The 26,095-nt window shown below is 61.3% G+C and overlaps 1 protein-coding gene across 1 annotated transcript; it reads right to left on the bottom strand.

Moving 5' to 3' along the window:
• Positions 1–348: 348 nt before the first annotated feature.
• On the bottom strand, positions 349–10,707 carry LOC121352048 (homeobox protein EMX1-like). The gene is made up of 3 exons (XM_041464613.1): positions 10,347–10,707; positions 8,367–8,551; positions 349–516 (listed from the first exon to the last, which is right to left on the bottom strand). Exons 1-3 carry the CDS (start codon positions 10,705–10,707, stop codon positions 349–351), a joined length of 714 nt encoding a protein of 237 aa, XP_041320547.1.
• Between the last annotated feature and the right edge of the window lie 15,388 nt (positions 10,708–26,095).

A 26,095-nucleotide genomic window follows, 5' to 3' on the forward strand; every position in this document is an offset into this window, starting at 1 on the left:
ACGGAGAAAACCAGGGCTGGGGCGGGGGTGGGAGGAAATGGTGGGAAACCAGAATAAAAAGGCAAAGGAAGAAGGGCTTGGAACATCGAGCTTCTGGCAGGACGCGGTGGCTGGATGTCACGGAGCCCGGCGCCGAGCGGGATGCGCGCTCCGGGGCCGCCCTGGCAGCCTCCTCTCCCCGCTCGGCTCGGCCGGAGCTCCCCGAAAGCCCCTCCGAGGGTCGCCCCGGGCGCGGGGGGGACGGGGTCGGGCCGCGGCTGTGTCCCTACAGTCCGGTGGGTGCCGGTGTCCCCGCGGGCTGCGCCGGGCTCCTCTGCATGGTGGCCGCACCAGCAGCCTGTCCCTGCCTTAGTCGTTGGAGGTGACGTCGATGTCTTCTCCGCTCGACTGCTTGGTGGCGAGGCGCCATCGGTTGATGTGGTGCGAGCCCTTCTTCTTCTGGTCCGAGTCGGGGCCCTCCTCCTCCAGCTTCTGCCGTTTGTATTTCGTCCGCCGGTTCTGGAACCACACCTTCACCTGCGGCACAGCACACAGCGCCCCGTGGGCCCCGGCACGGCGGCTCTGCGCGGGGAGGAGGCTCGGCTTTCCCGGAGGCTCGGCTTTCCCGGAGGCTCAGCTTGCCTGGAGGCTCGGCTTGCCCCGACTGGCCCTGGCCCTGGCCCTGGCCCTGGCCCTGATCCTGACTCTGTCCCTGTCCCTGTCCTTGTTCCGGTCCCTGGCCCTGGCCCTGTCCCATTCCTTTTCCTATCCCTATCCCCAACCCCATCCCTGTTCCTGTCCCTGACCCCATTCCTGTCCCTATCCCCATCCCTGTCCTATCCCTGTCCCTGTCCCTGTCCCTGTCCCTGTCCCTGTCCCTGTCCCTGTCCCTGTCCCTGTCCCTGTCCCTGTCCCTTCCCTGTCCCCATCTCTGTCCCTATCCCCATCCCTGTCCTATCCCTGTCCCTGTCCCTTCCCTGTCCCCATCTCTGTCCCTATCCCCATCTCTGTCCCTATCCCTGTCCCTGTTCCTTTTTCTATCCCCGTCCCTGTCCCTGTCCCTGTCCCTGTCCCTCCAGGAGCATTCCCACAGCCACCCTTCCCTGCCTCAGTTTCCCACAGCAAGGTGGGACACGGGGGACAAATGTGTTTGCTGCCACCTCGTAGCCCTGGAGAAACACAGGGAGTGAAGGACACTCGGTGCCCCTCAGACAGGGGACAGCAGCACGGGTGACACTCCTCACAGCGCCCAGAGCCCGTCAGCCCGAGCTGGGCTGGGCCTGGGCGGGCACAGAACAGGGAGCAGCCACAGCCAGCCCCGTTCCAGCTGCCACTGCTGCCAGGGTGCCACAGGCACAGCGGCCGTGGCTGCAGTGACACTGGGATGGTGCTCAGAGCCACCCCCACACCTCCAGCCAGGACCAGAACCCCAATTATCCATCATTAATTGACCACAGTGAGGTTTAGGAGACCTTTCCTGCTCTGCTGGTGCCAGACTCTGCCCCGGGAGCCTGGAGGGGCAGCGGAGTCTCCATCCCTGGGATCCCACCCAGGAACCCTGATCCACCCTGGGATCCCACCCAGGAACCCTGATCCACCCTGGGATCCCACCCAGGAACCCTGATCCACCCCAGGATCCCACCCAGGAACCCCGATCCACCCTGGGATCCCACCCAGGAACCCTGATCCACCCTGGGATCCCACCCAGGAACCCTGATCCACCCTGGGATCCCACCCAGGAACCCTGATCCACCCTGGGATCCCACCCAGGAACCCTGATCCACCCCGGGATCCCACCCAGGAACCCTGATCCACCCTGGGATCCCACCCAGGAACCCTGCTCCACCCCACAGAGCTTGGTCCCAGCACTGGCAGCGTGAGCTGGGCCAGGCTCAGGGTCAGGACTGGGCACAGGGCAGCACGGCCGGGGACAGCTCGGGGTGCTGAGGGCACCCACAGGGTCAGGGGGCACAGAGGGAGGCGGGATGGCACAGGCAGGGATGCAGGGATGCAGGATGGGACAGGCAGGGATGCAGGATGGGGATGGCACAGGCAGGGATGCAGGGGGGGGAATGCCAGCAAGGAGGGATGCTGGTGGCAGCAGTGAGGGATGCAGGATGCTGCAGGAAGCAGAGTGGATGGGGTAAGGGGTGTGGGATTCTGCAGGCAGGGTTATGGCATGGGATGCGGGATGGGATGGAGGATGCTGCAGGCAGGGTTATGGCATGGGATGCAGGATGGGATGTGGGATGGGATGCAGGATGCTGCAGGCCCTGTCCTTGTTCCGGTCCCTGGCCCTGGCCCTGTCCCATTCCTTTTCCTATCCCTATCCCCAACCCCATCCCTGTTCCTGTCCCTGACTCCATCCCTCTCCCTGTCCCTATCCCTGTCCCCATCCCTGTTCCCATCCCTGTCCCCATCCCTGTCCCTGTCCATATCCCCGTCCCTGTCCCTGTCACTGTTCCTTTTCATATCCCTATCCCTGACCCCATTCCTGTCCCTATCCCCATCCCTGTCCTATCCCTGTCCCTGTCCCATCCCTGTCCCCATCCCTGTCCCCATCCCTGTCCCCATCCCTGTCCCTGTCCTATCCCTGTCCCTGTCCCTTCCCTGTCCCCATCTCTGTCCCTATCACCATCTCTGTCCCTATCCCTGTCCCTGTTCCTTTTTCTATCCCCGTCCCTGTCCCTGTCCCTGTCCCTGTCCCTCCAGGAGCATTCCCACAGCCACCCTTCCCTGCCTCAGTTTCCCACAGCAAGGTGGGACACGGGGGACAAATGTGTTTGCTGCCACCTCGTAGCCCTGGAGAAACACAGGGAGTGAAGGACACTCGGTGCCCCTCAGACAGGGGACAGCAGCACGGGTGACACTCCTCACAGCGCCCAGAGCCCGTCAGCCCGAGCTGGGCTGGGCCTGGGCGGGCACAGAACAGGGAGCAGCCACAGCCAGCCCCGTTCCAGCTGCCACTGCTGCCAGGGTGCCACAGGCACAGCGGCCGTGGCTGCAGTGACACTGGGATGGTGCTCAGAGCCACCCCCACACCTCCAGCCAGGACCAGAACCCCAATTATCCATCATTAATTGACCACAGTGAGGTTTAGGAGACCTTTCCTGCTCTGCTGGTGCCAGACTCTGCCCCGGGAGCCTGGAGGGGCAGCGGAGTCTCCATCCCTGGGATCCCACCCAGGAACCCTGATCCACCCCGGGATCCCACCCAGGAACCCTGATCCACCCCAGGATCCCACCCAGGAACCCCGATCCACCCTGGGATCCCACCCAGGAACCCTGATCCACCCTGGGATCCCACCCAGGAACCCTGATCCACCCCGGGATCCCACCCAGGAACCCTGATCCACCCTGGGATCCCACCCAGGAACCCTGCTCCACCCCACAGAGCTTGGTCCCAGCACTGGCAGCGTGAGCTGGGCCAGGCTCAGGGTCAGGACTGGGCACAGGGCAGCACGGCCGGGGACAGCTCGGGGTGCTGAGGGCACCCACAGGGTCAGGGGGCACAGAGGGAGGCGGGATGGCACAGGCAGGGATGCAGGGATGCAGGATGGGACAGGCAGGGATGCAGGATGGCAGAGGCAGGGATGCAGGGGGGGAATGCCAGCAAGGAGGGATGCTGGTGGCAGCAGTGAGGGATGCAGGATGCTGCAGGAAGCAGAGTGGATGGGGTAAGGGGTGTGGGATGCTGCAGGCAGGGTTATGGCATGGGATGCGGGATGGGATGCAGGATGCTGCAGGCAGGGTTATGGGATGGGATGCAGGATGTGGCAGTTGGGATGGTGAGGAGCACTGCAGGATGCCCCAGGCAGGGTGAGGATGCCCCGGCGGGCTGCGGATGCTGCCTGGCTCCCAGGCCCGCAGCACTTGGTGCCGCTGCCGGCCCAGCCCAGCCCGGCCCAGCCCGGCCCAGCCCAGCCCAGCCCAGCCCAGTCAGCATTCCCATCCCAGCCCAGCATTCCCATCCCAGGTCAGCATTCCCATCCCAGCTCAGCGTTCCCTGGAGCCACACCAGCCCAGCCGCCCCCCACTTTCGGCTGTCCCGGCTCAGGAACGGCTCCTCCCGGCAGGGTCGCGTCCTGCTCTCCCGGGACAGAGCCCACTGCCTTTCCTGCCTCTGGGGCATTCCCGGAACAATGCCGGGCTGGCGCTTTCATTCCGCACCGCGGAGCGCTTTGCAAACTTTAATTAAACCTCTGGGAACAGGGAAGCTGCCTTATCCCCAAATTGTGGAAGGGGAACCAAGGCATAAAGCAATTAAATCTGCCTGAGCGCGGCTGTGCCGGAGCAGGGCGGGAGAGCAGCGGCTCTGCCCGGCCCGGCTCGGCCCGGCTCGGCTCGGCTCGGCTCGGCTCGGCTCGGCTCGGCTCGGCTCGGTTCGGCGACGAGGCTCCCCGGGATTCCCGGCTGGAGCTGGGATGCTCCCGGCCTGGAGGATCCCGTGCCGCATCCCTCGCTCCCAAGGGAAAAGCTCCAGGAGCTCCCCGTGGGCGCGGGGGATGAGCTGTCCCCTCACTCCGGGAGGAATCGGTTTAACCCCTGAGCCCGGGGTTTTATCCCTTCCCAAATTAACCCTTCTCGTGCCGGCTGTTTGTGCGTGCCGAGGTCCCAGCGCGCCGTTCCCGGGGCTGGCTCTGTCCGCCGGGGTCGCCTCCCGGCCCGAGCTGCTGCTGCAGGACAGGGACGGTCCGGGGGGCTCCCGCATCCCTGTCCTGTCCCTAAGCCGGCTGCCAGCCGTGTTTCCCTGCACATTCCCAGCTGTGCCGGGTACCACGGCCCCCGGGACATCCCGCTCTGCCCGGGAATGCCGATGGCACCTGGGCAATCAGCGCTGGCCCCAGGGTGACATTGTCACCACCACTAGGGGACAATTAAAATCGGGCGCTGACACAAAGGGTGGGGGCACTGGGGTGGGCCTGGATGGGGACAGAGGGGGACCAGCCCCGCTGCCACAGGGTGACACCGCCTGTGCCAGGTTGTCACCCGAAGTGCCACCACCGCCAGTGCCAGCGCTGCACCTCCTCCTCTTCCTGTGGGGACTTTCCTCCTAAAAACCCCCCAAAACTTCTCTGGTTTGTTTCTGGGGACAGTTCTCAGGGCAGGGGACAGCTGCCAGCCCCGGGCCTTGCACGGGGCCACTCTGCAGCTCTATCTGGGCATCTTTCTCCTCCTGTGATTCCCAGGCATTCGCTCCGTTAATTATTAATTATTAATTACAGCCAGCACATTGCCCCTGGCCAGGGCTGCTCTGTCCCTGCAGGGACAGCTCCAGGAGGGGACAGCAGGATATCCAGGGACTCCATCATCACCCCAAATCAGAAGGGGACAGCAGGATATCCAGGGACTCCATAACCACCCCAAACCAGGAGGGGACACTGGGACACACGGTGACTCCATAACCAGCCCAAACCAGGAGGAGACACTGGGACACACGGTGACTCCATAACCAGCCCAAACCAGGAGGGGACACTGGGACACACGGTGACTCCATAACCAGCCCAAACTCCCCTCTGCAGGAGCCAGGGAGAGGCCTCTGCTTGGGGAATGCAGATTTGAGACCCCAGTGGGATTTGCCCCATGAGTTGCCAGGGGTGGAGCGGCTCTGCTGGGAATTCTGGGCTCCATGTGCCACAGGAATCCAGGGAAAGGCCTTCCCAGCCCAGGCTGCTCCCATGGGAGGGGAAGTGACTGGTGCCACCAGCGCTGGGCACAGCAAAGCGCTGCCCAGCCCGACAGGACACAGCACGGTGTCCCCAGCCTGTCCCATTCCCAGCACACATCTCAGATCCCAGCCTGGCACACAATCCTGGGGCACCTCAGGGCATGGGGTCCCTGCTGATCCCAGAGCACCACAGTGCCCAGGATCCCTGCTGATCCCAATGCCACCACAGTGCCCAGGATCCCTGCTGATCCCAGAGCACCACAGTGCCCAGGATCCCTGCTGATCCCAGTGCCACCACAGTGCCCGGGATCCCTGCTGATCCCAGAGCATCCACAGTGCCTGGGATCCCTGCTGATCCTACAGCATCCACAGTGCCTGGGATCCCTGCTGATCCCAGTGCCCCCACCCTGCCCAGACCCTCCCCCCAACACCCAGCTCGATGCCACCTGGTCACACCCGTGTGTCCTCATCACATCCAAACCCCCCAGAGGGCTCCCCTTGCTCAGACCATCCCAGATTCCCTTTGGAGCCCTCCCTTCTCCACCCTGATCCCACTTTTGGAGCACCTGGAGCTGCATTTTGTTCCCCAGTCCCTTTGATTTTGCTGTTCCGGGCCTGTTGTTCCAATCTTACCCCGAATTAACGCAGCTCCTCGGTGGGAGAACGGCTGGGAAGGGGTTAAACACCTGCACCATCCCCACCCCATTTCCCAAGGCATTCCTGATGCTGGGCAGCACCTGAACCTTTCTCACCTTCCCCGGGCTGCTCCAGGTGCTGCTCCCTGGCTGGGGGGCAAAGCTCCCTTTTCCAGGGGAAGAGCCGCTGGGAAACAGGGCCAGGCACAGCCATGAGCTGCAACCCCGTCTGGGAATTGTTAAATCCATGAAAAAATGGTAAAATCCCCCAGTGTGGGTTTGGGTGTGGGGCCCCAGGTGAAAACACACGTGTGTCACACCGGGATGGGTGTCCTGGATAAAGCGGGCTGGTTTTCCATGGAAATTTGATTCCATGCAGGATTTATCACCGAATATTTAATTAATAATAATAATAATAGTAATAATATCCTGGGTTTGGCACAGCCACCAGCCCCTGCCAATCCCAATACCAGGATGTCTCCCATCCCTCGGCACACCGGGATTATTTCCCTCCAGGTAATTAAAACAGATTTTTTTTTTTTTTAATTATTTTTCCAAAGCCACAAAACAGAAGGGAAAAGCTTTTCCCTGCAGCCTGAAGCCCCCGCTGGCGGGTGCTGTTCCCGGATGGATCCGTGGGGAAGGACGGAGCCTTTCCCGGCCCTGCCGCTGCCTCCCGTGCTCCCCGCGCTCGCTCCCCGCCAGCAGCAGCAGCAGCTTCCCAAAATCACAGAAACACCACGCCACCAAACAGGCTGCAGCACAGAAGAAATGAAAATGAAAAATATCTCCGTGGCCTCTTTGCACTCTGCGATCTCGCTGGGTCTGGGCTGGATGCCGCCGCTGCGCTTCCCCAATAAATGGCATTACTGCATTTAGGCTCCAGGCAGTGCTGGAAAAGGCCAGGGAATGGCTAAGCTCCCCCTGGGGCATCCCACAGCTGCCCTTTCCACCCCGACAAGTTCCTGGCTGTTCCTTGACCTTTGGGTTTTGTCCTTTTTTTCCCTTTTTTCTCCATTCCAGCCCGGAAGGTGACGGCAGCAGCGGGAAGGGACCCGAGCCGGTGTCGGCGCTGAGCCGCGGGCTGCGGGTCGGGGCAGCAGCACCCTCGGGATCCAAACACCCTGGGCATTTTGGGGGCTCAGTCCCTGCTTCCCGACACCCACAGCTGCTCCTTCCCGCTGTCCCCGTGCCGGTGACATTTTCCTCCCAGGAACTTCCCTCTCCCAGGGACGCGTCTGGAGGTTTTGTTTGGCAGAGCCTGGGCAAGGATGAGCCAGGCGGGTACTGGGAACACCCACGGCTCCAGCTTTATTTCCCAACTAAATTTAAGCTTAAAATTTCAATTAATTCATCACATAGGCCCAACCACCTCACCAGAATTCGGGGAAAACTTTCTCCCTCCTTTCATCTGCTGAATATCCCGGGAAATAAAACTCCTTCTCCTGGAGCATTTGGGAACAGCCGCTCACCGGAACACCGGGCTCGGACACACAGATGCTCAGCCCCAACTCCCTCATTTCCCCCCAGCTCTGCACACTTTTCCTTTCATCCTCGTGCTTCTCCTGGGTCTCCTTACATCTAAATTCCCGAGAAATGTCTGTTCTGATCCCAGAAAGTCTCACCCAAAACCAGCGCCTTTCGGCAGCACCGTCTCCACACCCATCCTGAATTCCGGGTGTTGGTGCACAGACCCGGAGCTGCTCGGCTCGGCCACGGTTTTCCAGCTTTCCAGGGAAGCCTTCAGGCTGCTGCTCCTTTCCTGACAGGATTTTTCAACCCAGAAATTGCTCCCGGGGAAAACACCCCAAGCCAGCGAGAAACAACACCGGAGAGGCGCTCGGGAGAGCGGGACGACGCCAGAGCCGCATTCCCACCCCAAACCTGCCACAGCTGCTGTAACCCCAAAAACTGCCTCACAAAAACCCCAAACCCACCCCGAGGAGCCGCAGAACACCCGCAGGCTCTGGGGGTCCTGGGCAAGCCCAGCTGGGGTTTGACACGGGAGCGCTGTGCGGGTCTGGGGCCGCTGCTGGAGCAGGGTGGGACACGGTGGGACACGGTGGGACAGCCAGGTGGCAGTACCTGTGTCTCGGAGAGGCTGAGGCTGCTGGCCAGCTGCTTGCGCTCGGCGCCCACCACGTAGTGGTTCTTCTCGAAGGCTCTCTCCAGGCGCAGCAGCTGCGACGGGGAAAAGGCCGTGCGGATGCGCTTGGGCTTGCGGGCGAAGGGGCCGTGCAGCAGGAGGCTCTCCTGGGACACCTCGCTCCCTGCGGGCACACACAGAGCTCAGCACAGCAGGGCGGTGCTGGGGTGGCTTCCTGGCCCTGCGACACGGGAAGGGCACAAAAGGGGAATTGCGGGGTTTGGGGAGGCTTGCCCACCCCGGAATTGCGGCGTTTGTGCCGCGTTCTGCCTCTTGGATCCTCTCAGCCCCGCGGTGGGGTTGGACACGGCGCCAAAGGGAGGGCAGGGAGAGAGGAAGGAAGGAAGAAGAGAGGGAGAAGGGATGGATGGGGAGAGCAGCAGGAAGAGGAAAGAAAAGAGGAAGGAAGGTGGGAGGCAGAGAAAAAAGTGAGACGGAGAGAAAAAGGAATTATAAAATGGGAGGAAGACTGAGAAAGTGGCAGGGAAAAATAGAGAAGGAAAACTAAGAAGGAAAAAAGTGGAGGGAAGAAGGAAAAAGGGAAGGGGACAAGGAAAGAGAGGAGAAAAGCGGGAAAGCAATTTTAAAAAGAGGGAAAGAAAGAGAAAGGAAAAAAGAAGGAAAAGAAGGTGAAAGGAGAAAGAAAGAAAGAAAGAAAGAAAGAAAGAAAGAAAGAAAGAAAGAAAGAAAGAAAGAAAGAAAGAAACAAGAAGGGCACGCAAAAAAAAAAAAAAAAGAAAGAAACAAGAAGGGCATGCAAAAAAAAAAGAAGGAAAGAAGCAAAGAATAACGAACGAGTGAAGGAAATCTGTAAAGCAAGCAAGCGAAACAAGGAAGAAAGAAACGAAAGCAAGGGAAGAAACTGAAAATTAAAGGCGGAGAGAGAAGGCAGGACAGAGGGACGGCTCGGGAGAGCGGCGGGCCGGGCTCGGCGGCGGCGGGGGACCCGGAGGGGCCGGGCCGGTGCCCCCGGGCGCCGCCGGCAGCGGCCGCAATCCCCGGCGGAGCCCCGGGGACGAGCGAGGGCTCGGTGCCGAGCAGATAAAACTAATCCGGGCTGCGGGACCCCCCGGCACCGCGGCGGGACGGAGGGGATGGCGGTGGAGGGGAAACGGAGAGGGGAAAAAAGAGAAAGAAGAAAAAAAAATAAAGAAAAGGAGGAAAAAAAAAAAGAAAGAAAAAGCATGGGGGAAAAAGGAAAGAAAAGGACGCAGCTACAGAAAGGAAAAGGAAAAGAAAGAGGATAGGAAGGAACGGAGAGAAAGAAAATAAAGATAAAAGAAATAGAGACAGAATCAGAAAATTAAGAGAAAGAAAGAAGGAACGAAAGAAAGAAAGAACGAAAGAAGCAAAACAAGAAAGTGAGGAAAAGAAAAAGGAAAGAAAGAGAAGAAATAAATAAAGAGAAGAAAAGGAATCGAGAGAAAATCTACAGAACCAAACAACATCTCCCTGCGCAGCCGAGATCCACCGCACCGAAATCCTTCCCTTCGTTCCCGGGAAGGAGAAAACCAAATTCCCGGCTCGGCTGCGCACGGAGGCGGCGGCGCCGGTCCCGTCCCCCGGAGCTCCGCGATGCTCGGCCGGGACTCTGCGGGGCTGCCACGGCCCCGGGGCTGCGGGAGCGCTCCGGCCGCGGCCGTGCAAAGGCACCGGCACCGGGAGCTCGCAGGCACCGGGAGCTCGGAGGCACCGGGAGCTCACAGACACCGGGAGCTCGGAGGCACCGGGAGCTCGGAGGCACCGGGAGCTCGCAGGCACCGGCCGCTCCCGGGGCCCCGGCCGTGCGTGCGGGCACGGCAGCAACAGGTCCTGCCCTGCAGCCGGGCCCCCCGAGCCCCGGGAAGGAGCCCCGCGGCTCCGCAGCCCCCGGGGCCGCCGGCAGCCCCCGGCCCGCGCCCCCCGCGGCCCCCGCTCACCTTGGAAGCGGTGGCCGAAGAAGCGGTTCCGCAGCACCCAGGGGTAAAAGTTGAGCGGGTCGCGGTGCTGCGGCCCGAAGAAGGGGTGCGGGTGCGGCAGGGCCGAGCCCCCCAGCTGGGGGGGCCCGACGGGCAGCGCCGGGTGCCCCACGGCCTCGGGGAAGACGAGCTCGGCGCTGCCGTACAGGGCCCGGCCGGCGGCTCCCTGGAAGCCGGGGGCGAAGGCGGCGGCGTCGGCGGCGGCGGCGGGGCCGGGGTAGGCGAGGGCGGCGGGGCGCGGGGGGTCCTCGGGGCCCAGGGGGGTGTCCTTGCCCACCAGGGACTCGATGGTGAAGCAGCGCTTCGCAGACGGCTGGAACATGGTGTGAGCCGGGAGCGGGGGGGGCCGGAGCGGGGCCGGTCCTGCGGGTGCGCGCGTGTGTGCGGTGTGTGTGTGTGTGCGTGTGCAAGAAACCTCCCCCTGGGCACGGCACACACACGCGGACCCGCGCCCCGCACCCCTCCCTGCCTCCGCCCCCGCCCCGCCGCCCACCCGCGGGCGCCCACGCGGCCCCGAGCCCCGGCGGCCGCTCCAGAGGCGGGCGGTACCTGCGGGGCCCGCGGGGGCGGCCTCACCTGAGCCCCGCGCAACGAGGGAGGGGAGGCCGGCGGAGGCAGGGCCGGGATGGGGAGGGCAGGGGGAGGCAGGGCTGGGGTGGGAGAGCGGGGATTGTAGGGATGGGATGGGAGAGCAGGGCCGGGATGGGAGAGCCTGGATTGTAGGGATGGGATGGGAAAGCAGGGCCGGGATGGGAGAGCCTGGATTGTAGGGATGGGATGGGAAAGCAGGGCCGGGATGGGAGAGCCTGGATTGTAGGGATGGGATGGGAGAGCAGGGATTGTAGGGATGGGATGGGAGAGCAGGGATTGTAGGGATGGGATGGGAGAGCAGGGATTGTAGGGATGGGATGGGAGAGCAGGGCCGGGATGGGAGAGCAAGGACGGGATAAGGGAGAGCAGGGATTGTAGGGCTGGGATAGGAGAGCAGGGCCGGGATGGGAAGGGCAGGACAGGGATGCAGAGAGCAGAGAATGCGGGGATGGGATGGGAAGGCAGGGCCGGGGTAGGAGAGCAGGGACGGGATGAGGGAGAGCAGGGATTGTAAGGATCGGATGGGAGAGCAGGGCCGGGATGGGAGAGCAAGTCTGGGATGACGAGGGCAGGGATTGTAGGGATGGGATGGGAGAGCAGCAACGGGATAGGGAAGCCAGCGGAGGCAGGGCCGGGATGGAAGAGCAGGGGAAAGTAGGGATGGGATGGGATGGGATGGAGTGGGAGAGCAGATCAGGTAGGGATGGGTCGGGATAGGATGGGAAGGCAGGGAGAAACAGGACGGGCAGTGCGAGGAAGAGGAGGCAAGAGGGGTGTAAGGACAGGCAGGGGAGGCAAGAGGAGGCCGGGGGAGGCAGGGGAAGGCACGGGAGGTACGGACAGGCAGGAGAGGCCGGGGAGGACGGGGGAGATGGGGCAGGAAGGGGAGGCAGAGGAGGCAAAAGGACGCAGAGAGCGCCCGAAAAACTGGACTGGAGCCGCTCCCGCAGGCACGCCGCGAACTTGTGGCACAGGGGCTCCGGCTGCGGGGCGCGGGGGTTTCCCTCAGTATTAAAAAAAAAAAAATTAAAATAATCTTTTTGAAGTCCTCATTTTTTTCTTCTTCTTTTGGTTTTTTCTTTCTTTTTTTTTTTTTTTTTTTTTTTGGATGGGAGAGCAGGGATTGTAGGGATGGGATGGGAGAGCAGGGATTGTAGGGATGGGATGGGAGAGCAGGGATTGTAGGGATGGGATGGGAGAGCAGGGATTGTAGGGATGGGATGGGAGAGCAGGGATTGTAGGGATGGGATGGGAGAGCAGGGATTGTAGGGATGGGATGGGAGAGCAGGGATTGTAGGGATGGGATGGGAGAGCAGGGATTGTAGGGATGGGATGGGAGAGCAGGGATTGTAGGGATGGGATGGGAGAGCAGGGATTGTAGGGATGGGATGGGAGAGCAGGGATTGTAGGGATGGGATGGGAGAGCAGGGATTGTAGGGATGGGATGGGAGAGCAGGGATTGTAGGGATGGGATGGGAGAGCAGGGATTGTAGGGATGGGATGGGAGAGCAGGGATTGTAGGGATGGGATGGGAGAGCAGGGATTGTAGGGATGGGATGGGAGAGCAGGGATTGTAGGGATGGGATGGGAGAGCAGGGATTGTAGGGATGGGATGGGAGAGCAGGGATTGTAGGGATGGGATGGGAGAGCAGGGATTGTAGGGATGGGATGGGAGAGCAGGGATTGTAGGGATGGGATGGGAGAGCAGGGATTGTAGGGATGGGATGGGAGAGCAGGGATTGTAGGGATGGGATGGGAGAGCAGGGATTGTAGGGATGGGATGGGAGAGCAGGGATTGTAGGGATGGGATGGGAGAGCAGGGATTGTAGGGATGGGATGGGAGAGCAGGGATTGTAGGGATGGGATGGGAGAGCAGGGATTGTAGGGATGGGATGGGAGAGCAGGGATTGTAGGGATGGGATGGGAGAGCAGGGATTGTAGGGATGGGATGGGAGAGCAGGGATTGTAGGGATGGGATGGGAGAGCAGGGATTGTAGGGATGGGATGGGAGAGCAGGGATTGTAGGGATGGGATGGGAGAGCAGGGATTGTAGGGATGGGATGGGAGAGCAGGGATTGTAGGGATGGGATGGGAGAGCAGGGATTGTAGGGATGGGATGGGAGAGCAGGGATTGTAGGGATGGGATGGGAGAGCAGGGATTGTAGGGATGGGATGGGAGAGCAGGGATTGTAGGGATGGGATGGGAGAGCAGGGATTGTAGGGATGGGATGGGAGAGCAGGGATTGTAGGGATGGGATGGGAGAGCAGGGATTGTAGGGATGGGATGGGAGAGCAGGGATTGTAGGGATGGGATGGGAGAGCAGGGATTGTAGGGATGGGATGGGAGAGCAGGGATTGTAGGGATGGGATGGGAGAGCAGGGATTGTAGGGATGGGATGGGAGAGCAGGGATTGTAGGGATGGGATGGGAGAGCAGGGATTGTAGGGATGGGATGGGAGAGCAGGGATTGTAGGGATGGGATGGGAGAGCAGGGATTGTAGGGATGGGATGGGAGAGCAGGGATTGTAGGGATGGGATGGGAGAGCAGGGATTGTAGGGATGGGATGGGAGAGCAGGGATTGTAGGGATGGGATGGGAGAGCAGGGATTGTAGGGATGGGATGGGAGAGCAGGGATTGTAGGGATGGGATGGGAGAGCAGGGATTGTAGGGATGGGATGGGAGAGCAGGGATTGTAGGGATGGGATGGGAGAGCAGGGATTGTAGGGATGGGATGGGAGAGCAGGGATTGTAGGGATGGGATGGGAGAGCAGGGATTGTAGGGATGGGATGGGAGAGCAGGGATTGTAGGGATGGGATGGGAGAGCAGGGATTGTAGGGATGGGATGGGAGAGCAGGGATTGTAGGGATGGGATGGGAGAGCAGGGATTGTAGGGATGGGATGGGAGAGCAGGGATTGTAGGGATGGGATGGGAGAGCAGGGATTGTAGGGATGGGATGGGAGAGCAGGGATTGTAGGGATGGGATGGGAGAGCAGGGATTGTAGGGATGGGATGGGAGAGCAGGGATTGTAGGGATGGGATGGGAGAGCAGGGATTGTAGGGATGGGATGGGAGAGCAGGGATTGTAGGGATGGGATGGGAGAGCAGGGATTGTAGGGATGGGATGGGAGAGCAGGGATTGTAGGGATGGGATGGGAGAGCAGGGATTGTAGGGATGGGATGGGAGAGCAGGGATTGTAGGGATGGGATGGGAGAGCAGGGATTGTAGGGATGGGATGGGAGAGCAGGGATTGTAGGGATGGGATGGGAGAGCAGGGATTGTAGGGATGGGATGGGAGAGCAGGGATTGTAGGGATGGGATGGGAGAGCAGGGATTGTAGGGATGGGATGGGAGAGCAGGGATTGTAGGGATGGGATGGGAGAGCAGGGCCGGGATGGGAGAGCCTGGATTGTAGGGATGGGATGGGAGAGCAGGGATTGTAGGGATGGGATGGGAGAGCAGGGATTGTAGGGATGGGATGGGAGAGCAGGGATTGTAGGGATGGGATGGGAGAGCAGGGCCGGGATGGGAGAGCCTGGATTGTAGGGATGGGATGGGAAAGCAGGGCCGGGATGGGAGAGCCTGGATTGTAGGGATGGGATGGGAGAGCAGGGATTGTAGGGATGGGATGGGAGAGCAGGGCCGGGATGGGAGAGCAAGGACGGGATAAGGGAGAGCAGGGATTGTAGGGCTGGGATAGGAGAGCAGGGCCGGGATGGGAAGGGCAGGACTGGGATGCAGAGAGCAGAGAATGCGGGGATGGGATGGGAAGGCAGGGCCGGGGTAGGAGAGCAGGGACGGGATGAGGGAGAGCAGGGATTGTAAGGATCGGATGGGAGAGCAGGGCCGGGATGGGAGAGCAAGTCTGGGATGACGAGGGCAGGGATTGTAGGGATGGGATGGGAGAGCAGCAACGGGATAGGGAAGCCAGCGGAGGCAGGGCCGGGATGGAAGAGCAGGGGAAAGTAGGGATGGGATGGGATGGGATGGAGTGGGACTTCAGATCAGGTAGGGATGGGTCGGGATAGGATGGGAAGGCAGGGAGAGACAGGACGGGCAGTGCGAGGAAGAGGAGGCAAGAGGGGTGTAAGGACAGGCAGGGGAGGCAAGAGGAGGCCGGGGGAGGCAGGGGAAGGCACGGGAGGTACGGACAGGCAGGAGAGGCCGGGGAGGACGGGGGAGATGGGGCAGGAAGGGGAGGCAGAGGAGGCAAAAGGACGCAGAGAGCGCCCGAAAAACTGGACTGGAGCCGCTCCCGCAGGCACGCCGCGAACTTGTGGCACAGGGGCTCCGGCTGCGGGGCGCGGGGGTTTCCCTCAGTATTAAAAAAAAAAAAATTAAAATAATCTTTTTGAAGTCCTCATTTTTTTCTTCTTCTTTTGGTTTTTTCTTTCTTTTTTTTTTTTTTTTTTGGTTTTTTTTTTCTTTTTTTTTTTTCTTTTTTTTTTTTCTTTTTTTTTTTTCTTTTTTTTTTTTTTTTTTTAATATATTTTTTTCCCCTATTTAAATGAATAAAGCAGCGCTGCCGGCAGCGCGGAGCGGAGCCCGGCCCGCGGGGGGAGGACAGGTGAAGCCTCCCCCACCGCTCCCGCCCCCCGCGCAAGCTCCGCTCCCCTCCGCGTGTCCCCTTCCAAAGGCAGGACCTTCCCCCGGCCGAAACCTCTTCCCACCGCTCCGATCCTGCGCCGGGAATGAAAACAAAATAAAAAAAGCCAAAGCTCCCAAGAAGTGGCACTTTCGGCCGTTTCGCCCCGGCGCGGGGGATGCGCGGGCGCGCAGCCCCTGCGCGGGCCGGTCCCGAGTTCACTCCGCAGTTTGGCTCTGCTCGGAGTTTTGTTGGCCCGCGGAGGCGAGGGCCAGCCCTCCCCTCCCGCACAAAGGGGGTTGAAAGTCTATTTTCCACTTGGCTGGATCGAAATACTCCGCGCGGGATCCTTCCCCCCGCGGAGAGGAGAGCGCTGCTGCGCGCCCGCGGGCTCTGCGCGGACCCGCTCCCGCAAGAGGCTGCGGGAAGAAGGATGGGGGCAGGAAAGGCAAAATTACACGAAATCCCAGAGAAGCGAAAGCCTAAAAACGGAGCGAGAGCGTCGGCAAAGCGGTTTTTTTTATTATTATTTTTATTTTCATTTCCGCAAGAGAGAGAGGAAAAAATAATCGACATTCAAAATATTTTATAAATAGATTTAAAAATGTATATTTTCTCTTTTTTAAAAAAATAGGACAAGTGGAAATAAAGAAGAGGAGTTGGGTGAGAGAGCTGGCCGAGAGAGCAGCGGGAGCGGAGCGGGGAACACCCGCGGAGGGACGGGGACGGGAAGGGAAGGGATGGGGAAGAAGGGGAAGGGATAGAGATGGGAAGAAGGGGAAGGGAAGCAATCGGGAAGGGGAAGGAGAAGGGGACGCGGGGACAGCTCGGCTCAGTCGCGGAAACTGTGCCCGGCTCCGGACCGTTTGTGGAATTTCATTTAAATCAATTTAATCCAATTGAATTCAATTTAATTTTTTTTTTCTGTCTCTCTTTCTTTCTTTTTTTTTTTTTTTTCCTCTTTTTTTTTTTTTTTTTTTTTTTTTTTTTTTTTTTTTTTTTTTTTTTTCCCCTCGACCTTTTCCCTGCCCCGGGGCCGGCGGGGGGAGACGCGGCCCCTCGGCCCCTGCCCTGCGGCAGCCGCGGGTGCGGAGCGGGCGCTGCGGGATCCGCGGCCCCGGAGCGCGGCGCGGGGCCGGGATTTCGTTTCGTGCGGATCTCCCTCATTTCAGCATCTTCAGAGGGAGAAAGCCCGGAAAGGCGGCCGGGCTGCGGCTGCTTCCCGCGGGGTCCCCGCGGCCGGCAGCTCCCCCGGGCTGCGGAGGAACATTTCCCGGGAGGGAGCGGCTTCGCTCTGGGGTGAATCGCCCTCTCGGGAATCTACAAACCTTCCACCTGGTTTTGGTTTTTTTCCCCAACTCGCCCCGGCGGTTTTCAGTCCCGGCTCAGTGTCCAGGCGAGGCTGCTCGGATGCTCCGAAGGGAAGCCGGGAGCTGCTACGCTGAAACCGACCGAGAACGCCAAATTTATCTTTAAATTTCTTTTTTTCCCCTCTGCTCCCAGGCCTGCTCCCAGCTCCAGGATAAAACTCAAGCAGGATTTTTATCCCTTCGGGAATAAACCCGGAGCAGCCGAGCCGGGGTCTTGCTCGGGCTGGAGATGCCCTTGGTTTATGGAGAGGAAAACTTTATCCGCAAAATGCCCAGAGAGGGGAGCCGGGCTGGATCCCCCCCGCTGGATTCCGGCCGGGAGCGGCTCCGGGAAGGGGAAAAAACCATTTTCCTTTTTAACGAAAGAGCCGCCGGCCGTGCGAGCGCAGCCGAGGGCCCGCAGGGGCCGGGCAGGGGCGGCTGCAGCGAGATCGGGGGTGCCGGGGAGAAAAGGGGGGTCTGCAAAACCCAACCGGGGGGTCCTGCAAGGAGCAAACGAAAGGACAGGGAAGGAGAGGGAAAGAGGGACGGGACGGGCACCGAACACCGGCGGCGGGCTGGGGGTAGGGGGTCATTTCTGGGGTGGCGGGGTGGCACAGGGACAGCGGGGCCACCCCTGTGTCCGTGTCCATCCGCGCCCCCCGACTCAGGGCCCGCCCGTGCCTGGCCCCGAGCGGGGCGGTGTCGCCGGGCCCGGCAGCGGCTGTCCCCTGTTAATCGGTAACGCCGCGGCCCCGCCATCAAAGGGCACCGTGGGCACAGCGGCCCCGGCCCGGAGCGGGGCCGCGGGCACGGCTCGGCCCCGCGTTAAAAGTTGACCAGACTTCAAAGCGCTGCAGCGTTTCCTCCTCCGCTCTCCCACCTGCTCTCCCCGCGGGCACTGCTCCTGCCCGGCCCGGCTCCTTCTCATCGGCCATGCGGGGCGGGAGAGGGGGAAATGGGGGCCTGATTGGGGCTGGGAGGTTAACGAGCTCCTTTTCCTGCTTCCTTGGAATTAATTCTATTTTATTTTTTACATTGTCTTTGGTTCGGAAATATTCTGGATTGGAATAAATTGTCCCTGAAAGCAGCGGCTTCCAGCAGGTTATTCCTGTCCCATCCCTCAGTGTCCTCCAGTCAGGTGATTTTGGCAACTGGTGCATGGAGGGATGGGTGGATGGAGGGATGGAGGGATGGATGGATTGGATTTTATGGGATCAGGCTGACTGAGAGAGGATCCCACCCTGAGTCTAGGGATGGGAAGTCACCCAATCCCCCAGTTCTGGACTGGGAGAGGCCATTCCAGCAGGGAAAGAGGCTGCTGGGTTCCCACCCATCTCCACCTGCTCTTCCATGGGGCTGCATCCCCTCCCCTCTCCAAACCAGGCATGGTGGGATCTGCTGTTACAGGTCCTGGGCACACTCAGAGGTGCCACACCCTGAGGGCCCCTGGAGGGGACACAGCTGTGGCTCTGGTGGCTGCAGCCACGCTGGGAACAGGAATCCTGAGCCTGCAAAGCAAACAGGAATTGGCAGCCAGGTCCTTGTAGATGCAGAACATCCAGCTCCGGACGGGATCATCTCCAGCCTGGGAGCACCTCCAGGGGATGGGGAGGTGCCCATGGCCCTGAGAAAGCCTTTCCAGGAGCTGGGACATCCCAGCCCTTGGTGGCCTGGGCTGCCCCTGGGACAGGGATAGCTCTGGTCACTCCTGTTCCACAGTGACTGCCATGGCTGGGTGGCACTGCCATGCCCATGTGGCACTGCCATTGTTGGGTGGCACTGCAATTCCCTGTGGCACCGCCATGCCCAGTGGCAACGCCATAGTCCTGTGGCACTGCCATGGCTGTGTGGCACTGCCATTCCCTGTGGTACTGCCATGCCCTGTGGCACTGCCATGCCCTGTGGCACTGCCATGCCCTGTGGCACTTGCCATGCCCTGCTGGAGCAGACCCTCCCTCTCCCTGGCCCTGTAACCCCCCGGGTGCCGGGGTCAGCAGCTCCCTGCCCAGCGCTGCTCCCGGCCTGGCTGGGTTTATCCCGCTGGCAGCTCCAAGAGCAGCGGGCACAACGGGCACAGGGGGCACAGGGGGCACAACGGGCACAGCGGGCACAGGGAGCACAGCGGGCACAGCGGGCACAGGGGGCACAAGGGGCACAGGGAGCACAGCGGGCACAACGGGCACAGGGAGCACAGTGGGCACAGCAGGCACAAGGGGCACAGTGGGCACAGGGAGCACAGCGGGCACAACGGGCACAGGGAGCACAGCGGGCACAGGGGGCACAGGGAGCACAGCGGGCACAGCGGGCACAGCAGGCACAAGGGGCACAGTGGGCACAGGGAGCACAGCGGGCACAGCGGGCACAGCGGGCACAGGGAGCACAGCAGGCACAGGGAGCACAGCAGGCACAGCGGGCATAGCGGGCACAGCGGGCACAGCGGGCACAGGGAGCACAGCAGGCTCAGCGGGCACAGCAGGCACAGGGAGCACAGCGGGCACAGGGAGAACAGCGGGCACAGCGGGCACAGCGGTTTGGGGTCAGCCAGAGCTCCGCGGTGCTTTGGGGTGCAGGTTGGTGTCCCGGTCCCTCTCGCCAGGGCTATCGGGTGTCACCTCAGGAATGCTCATTCCCGCAGGAATGTCCTTCTGGGAGAGCCGGGGGAACTTCCCCCCTGGAAATGGCACATCCAGCCCTGGAGCTGCCCTGGGGGGCACCGGAGCGTGACCCCCCCCTCCCAGCCCCTCAGGAACATTCCCTGATCCCGCAGCCACGGCAGGGCCAGCAAACCTCGGGGACAGGAGCTGTGACCCCCGGGAGAGTCCCCAAAGCCCCTCGGGACCTGGCAGTGCCACATCAGGGCGGATCAGCAGAGCCAGCCGCCCTGCCCTGCCCAAAATCCCATCAGATGGCACCGGGACACTGCAGTGCCACCTCCGAATGTCACTTCTGGACACCAGCCTCCCAGCAGAGCCAAACCGCTGCTGGAATTTCCCTGCTTTCCCACGTGGAGCATTCCCCTGTCGGAAGCACCTGGGCACCTTCTGTGAGAACACTGGGGCTGCTTTTCCCGTGCCACCCGGGAAAATCCATCCAGAAATCAGCTCAGGCTGTCCCTTCCAGCTTTGGGGACACCTCGGGGACACCTCAGAGCAGGGGTTAAAGCCAATCCTAGCGTGGAGCTGCCCCAAGCAGGAGGAAATGCATTTTTCAGGGGTTCTGGTGGATCCTGGTGCATTCCCGTGATCTCCCCCACCCCCAAACCTCCGAAGCCGAGGATCCCCCTCCCTCTTCCCTCGGGGAGTGGTCGGAGGGGGCCCCTGGCTGAGTCATTTATTTATTTTGCCGGTGCCATATGAAAGGCAGCCCCGGGTGTTTCCATACGAGGCGGATAGGTGCTTCCAACACTGACATTCTCCAGGAGAAAAATAGGCAGGAAAGCTCCTGGCGCAGCAGTTTTATTGTGTTAATAAGTTTGGCGTCTATAAGCACCATATGTAAATGACTGCTATAGTGCCTTGCTGCCATTTAACATTATGTTGGGGAGGTGAGCGGGAGCCAAGTCTGCAGCTTTTCCATTAATACACCACGAGCTGCCAATTCCGGAGGGGCTTTTTTCCCTCTTTTTATTTTTTTTCCCCTTTTTTTTTGAAAATGGGAAAGAGCCCGGCGCCAAAATGCTGCCTCGGACCCTTCCGTTGGGTGGGAAATGGGTAAATATTGTGTTCATTTAGCCCTGGAGGCAGCTCCAGAGCTTGGAGCTGCGCTGGGAAATCCCGGTCTGCTGAGTATCCCGATCCTCGGGAGAGGGCTGAGGGATGGGCAGAGCCGCTGCCAGCCCGGGGCTGTGTTTGGGGGTTTCTCCCACTGTGTTTAGGGGTTTGTCCCACTGTGTTTGGGGGTTTATCCCTGCTCCCCCTTCCCCGACAAGCAGGGGAAAAAAGAAAGAAAAACAAGGGGGGAAAACTGAAACGTAAAGCGCCGTGAGTTTCTTCCTCCTGCAAGGAATTCAGCGAATTTCTGTTGAATCGATGGCTCCGTGCAGTCATATGGATGGCAGGCTCCCAGCCATTATTAGTGTAAACAGATTTGTGAGCAGTATATTTAGCTGCTCCATATTGCTTTTAGGAAATGTGCACATTTCCATGGCACACACTTCCAGAGGGCCATACCCTGCCACGGCTCTGCAGGTGGGCACGGAGCCTCCCGAGCCTCCCGGGCTCCCCCAGCCTCTGCCCCAGCCGGGAGGGAGCCCCGAGTTGCCCGGAGGGGTTTGGGTGGTTCCCTGCTGGCTGTCCCACCTGGAAAAAGGAGCTGGAGGGGACAGCCTGGCCAGGCCACGCTGCTCCCTGCGGTGGCAGAGCTGGGATGCAGCTCCTGGGGGAGGTGGCTGCAGCAGCAGCGCTCCTGGGGGGTGCCCAGCGTGGATTTTGGGGCTCCAGGGCACCCAGCGTGGATTTTGGGGGGGGCCCAGCGTGGATTTTGGGGCTCCAGGGCACCCAGCGTGGATTTTGGGGGGGGCCCAGCGTGGATTTTGGGGCTCCAGGGCACCCAGCGTGGATTTTGGGGGGGGCCCAGCGTGGATTTTGGGGCTCCAGGGCACCCAGCGTGGATTTTGGGGGGGGCCCAGCGTGGATTTTGGGGCTCCAGGGCACCCAGCGTGGATTTTGGGGGGGGCCCAGCGTGGATTTTGGGGCTCCAGGGCACCCAGTGTGGATTTTGGGGGGTGTCCAGCATGGATTTGGTGCTCCAGGGCACCCAGCGTGGATTTTGGGGGGTGCCCAGAGCGGATTTGGGGCTCCAGGGCACCCAGCCCTGCCCAGAGGTCTGCAGTGGGGTGAGCTGGGTCAGTGCTCAGGCACCGCTGGGGGATCCTCACGGGCACTGCCAGGGTGGGGAGGCACCCAGGGAATGCTCTGGGAAACAGGTGACACAAACACCCAGGGAATGCTCTGGGAAACAGGTGACACAAACACCCTGGGAACACTCTGGGATCTATATGACACAGCCACCCAGGGATTGTGCCAGGATCCAAGTGACACAGCCACGCAGGGATCGCTCTGGGATCCAGGTGACACAGCCACCCAGGAATGTTGCTGGGATCCAGGTGACATCCTCCCATCCATCCGGGGATTGTGCCAGGATCCAGGGGACACAGCCACCCAGGGACCTCTCTAGGACGCAGGTGACACGGCCATCCACAGGGCACGGCAGGGTGACGGTGACACAGACACTCACAGGCCACGGCAGGGTGACGGTGACACTCCCCCAGGCCCACCACGTGCCCGGGACACAGCAGCCACATCCCGGCCGTGCCGGGAGGGCTCCGGTCCCTCCTGCTCCTCCCGAGCCCGGCAAAGCTCCCGCGGGCAGCGCAGCCCCGAGCGGGCCCCGAATGCAGCTCCTGGGGGAGGTGGTGGCAGCAGCAGCGCTCCTGGGGGGTGCCCAGCGTGGATTTTGGGGCTCCAGGGTACCCAGCATGGATTTTGGGGGGTGCCCAGTGTGGATTTTGGGGCTCCAGGGCACCCAGCGTGGATTTTGGGGGGTGCCCAGCGTGGATTTTGGGGCTCCAGGGCACCCAGCGTGGATTTTGGGGGGTGCCCAGCGTGGATTTTGGGGGGTGCCCAGTGTGGATTTGGGGCTCCAGGGCACCCAGCGTGGATTTTGGGGGGTACCCAGCATGGATTTTGGGGGGTGCCCAGTGTGGATTTGGGGCTCCAGGGCACCCAGTGTGGATTTTGGGGGGTGTCCAGCATGGATTTTGGGGCTCCAGGGCACCCAGTGTGGATTTTGGGGGGTGTCCAGCATGGATTTGGTGCTCCAGGGCACCCAGCGTGGATTTTGGGGGGTGCCCAGAGCGGATTTGGGGCTCCAGGGCACCCAGCCCTGCCCAGAGGTCTGCAGTGGGGTGAGCTGGGTCAGTGCTCAGGCACCGCTGGGGGATCCTCACGGGCACTGCCAGGGTGGGGAGGCACCCAGGGAATGCTCTGGGAAACAGGTGACACAAACACCCAGGGAATGCTCTGGGAAACAGGTGACACAAACACCCTGGGAACACTCTGGGATCTATATGACACAGCCACCCAGGGATTGTGCCAGGATCCAAGTGACACAGCCACGCAGGGATCGCTCTGGGATCCAGGTGACACAGCCACCCAGGAATGTTGCTGGGATCCAGGTGACATCCTCCCATCCATCCGGGGATTGTGCCAGGATCCAGGGGACACAGCCACCCAGGGACCTCTCTAGGACGCAGGTGACACGGCCATCCACAGGGCACGGCAGGGTGACGGTGACACAGACACTCACAGGGCACGGCAGGGTGACGGTGACACTCCCCCAGGCCCACCACATGCCCGGGACACAGCAGCCACATCCCGGCCGTGCCGGGAGGGCTCCGGTCCCTCCTGCTCCTCCCGAGCCCGGCAAAGCTCCCGCGGGCAGCGCAGCCCCGAGCGGGCCCCGAATGTGCCAAAAAGCGAGCCCAGCTCCCCGCGAGCCCTGCGGGGCTGATCCTGTCCCCAGGATCCTCCCACGATCCCCGTTTCCCGCAGCAGCCAGCGGGAGCAGCCCCTCGCAGCCCCCCAAAGCCCCGCGGGCACCGCGATCCCGCTCGGCTCCTGCGGGACGGGACAGCGGGAATGTGGCACGGGCCCGTGCCAGGCAGGGGCACGGAGCGGGCACAGGGGCTTTGCTGCTCTCCCTTTGCTGCTTTCCCTTCGCTGCTCTCCTTTGCCGCTTTCCCGTTCCTGTTTTCCCTTCGCTGCTCTCCCTTCGCTGTTTTCCCGTTCCTGCTCTCCCTCTCCTGCTCTCCCTCGCCGCTCTCCCTTTGCACTTTTCCCTTTCCTGTTTTCCCTTTCCTGTTTTCCCGTTCCTGCTCTCCTTCTCCTACTCTCCCTTTGCTGTTTTCCCTTTGCTGTTTTCCCTTTCCTCCTCTCCCTCGTTGCTCTCCCTTTGCAGTTTCCCCTTTCCTGCCCTCCCTTTGCAGTTTTCCCGTTCCTGCTCTCCCTCTCCCCTCTCCCTGTCCTCTCTCCCTGGCTGCTCTCCCTGTCCCTCTCCCTGTCCCCTCTCCCTGTCCCTCTCCCCTCTCCCCTGTCCCTGTCCCTGCCCCTCTCCCTCTCCCTCTCCCTCTCCCTCTCCCCTCTCCCGTCCCTCTCCCTGTCCCTGTCCCTGTCCCTGTCCCCTGTCCCTGTCCCTGTCCCTGTCCCTCTCCTCCCGCCCGTGTCCCGCAGCAGCCGGGCGCGGCAGGCCGGGCAGGGCTGGCCCAGCGCTCACCATGGCTACCCAGCCCCGGCGGAGGCATCCGGGCTCGGGGGGAGATGCCGGCCCCTTTCATGCCGCAGAAAGCCGCGACACCAGGGCTCTGTTGTTGGATGTCATCGTCTCCCTCCCACCGGCGTGAAAAATCAATTAGGAAGAATTAGCGACGTGTCACCGGGGCTCGGGAGGGGACAATTGCGGGGCCCGTCCTGCGCATGGAGACGCGGCTCTGTGTCACCGCTGCCCCGGCTGTCCCCAGGCCCCGGCAGCGCTCCAGCCGCAAAGGAGGGATGCCCAGGCACCCAAATCCCTTGGGATGCGGATTGCCAGGGAGCGGGGGTCACTCCCTGCCTCGCTGGCTCCATCCCTGCGAGGGGTTTGGCTGCATCGCGGCCCCAAAGCCCGCAGCATCCGCGGCTGGAGGTGCCGTTCCCGCGGCTCCAGGGCTGGAATGGCTCTCTGGGAATGTGACTCGCACCGTGTCGCCTCTTTTCCCTCCTCTTTCCATGTGCGTGTGTATATATATAAACCAGAAAGGGAAAAAAACATTCCCAAACTCTGATTAAAATCCCTTTTTTTATTCACCTGCCCATCTTTCCTGTCTGCATCTCCCCTTCTATCCAAACTCATAATTAATCGCTCAAGGCAAAAGTAATGAATGTTAATTGGCCATCTGTACAAAGACTAATTAAAATCTACCATGCTGGGGATTAAAACATACCTATAGCAACTGCCTGAATTGAGAATGAGACAGAGGAGAGATTGAGAAAACAGCTGAAAGGCTTGTGCAAAACGCAATCTCGCTTAGGTGTGAGATGAGTTGCAGCTCCGAGATCTGAGATGCTTTATTATTAAATTAAAAAAAAAAAAACAAAACAACCAACCCAAAAACGGGGAGGGGGGGAGGGTGGGGAAGAAACTTCTGAGCTGGGAGCTGGTTTAATGGGAAGAAAGGCCGCGGGGGATTTCAAAGGAGGAGTGACCCCAACATTTCGCGTCGCGTTTGGAAGAGGATAAAAACTGCCCGCTCCCCTCCCCGCCCGCAGGAAAGATTCGGCGGCGTTCGCAGCTTTTTTAGGGTTTGTGGCTGTGAATGAACCGCGCCGGGGACGGGCAGCGGGGAGAGCAGCACGGCACGGGTTTGGGGTGAGGGATGGAGCAGGCCATGGGGCTGTGCCCGCCCTGCCCTCGCCGCCCCGTTCCCTCCTTTGTCCCAAATCCGCGGCTTTTCAGCGCGGCCGCCCCTTTGTTGGGCGGCTTTGGAACCTGGGGGAATGTTCCCAAACGAAGAAGCGGCGGTGACGGTTCCCAGAGAGGCTGTTCCTCCTCCTCTCCTCCTCCTCCTCCTCGGGGCTGCGGCCCCCCGCACCCCCCGGACCCTCCCCGCGCCGCTGCCGAGCCGGCTCCGTCCCACCTGGCCCAGGTGTCCCCTCCGGCGCTGGTGACACCGCTGGAGGTGGCAGGAGGAGACCCCGGGGGACGCTGAAGGGTGACAGGGAGGCTGCACCCTCACTCCAAGCAGGCTCAGGGCAGCTCCGGGATGTGCAAAACTCCATTTTATTTTTTTTTTTTTTAAGCTCAAAAAATCAGAACCAAGCGCTCCGGCCACGGTTTGTGCTGGAAGTCACCGAGCTGCGGCTCCACCGCCGCGTGTCCCCGAGCAGCTGCAGGCCAGGGATGTCCCCACCCGTCCCCTGCATGTCCCAAACCAGCCCTTCTGAACCCCAGATCGCATTCCGGAGATGCCGGGTACCCCCGGGCAGTGCCCCCCATCCCTGCCGGGGGTTTTCGGGCTGGGCGGCGGGGGCAGCCCGGGCAGCGCCCCCGGCAGCGGCGGGGCTTTGCCGCCGTGCCGGGAGCTCGGGGCTCTGCTCTTGTTTTCTCAGATTCGGCTGTGTTTACTCCCAACACGAGTGACCGCCGT

This window comes from Pyrgilauda ruficollis, unplaced genomic scaffold, assembly GCF_017590135.1.
Source record: "Pyrgilauda ruficollis isolate IOZ18807 unplaced genomic scaffold, ASM1759013v1 scaffold181, whole genome shotgun sequence".
Classification (NCBI taxonomy): domain Eukaryota; kingdom Metazoa; phylum Chordata; class Aves; order Passeriformes; family Passeridae; genus Pyrgilauda; species Pyrgilauda ruficollis.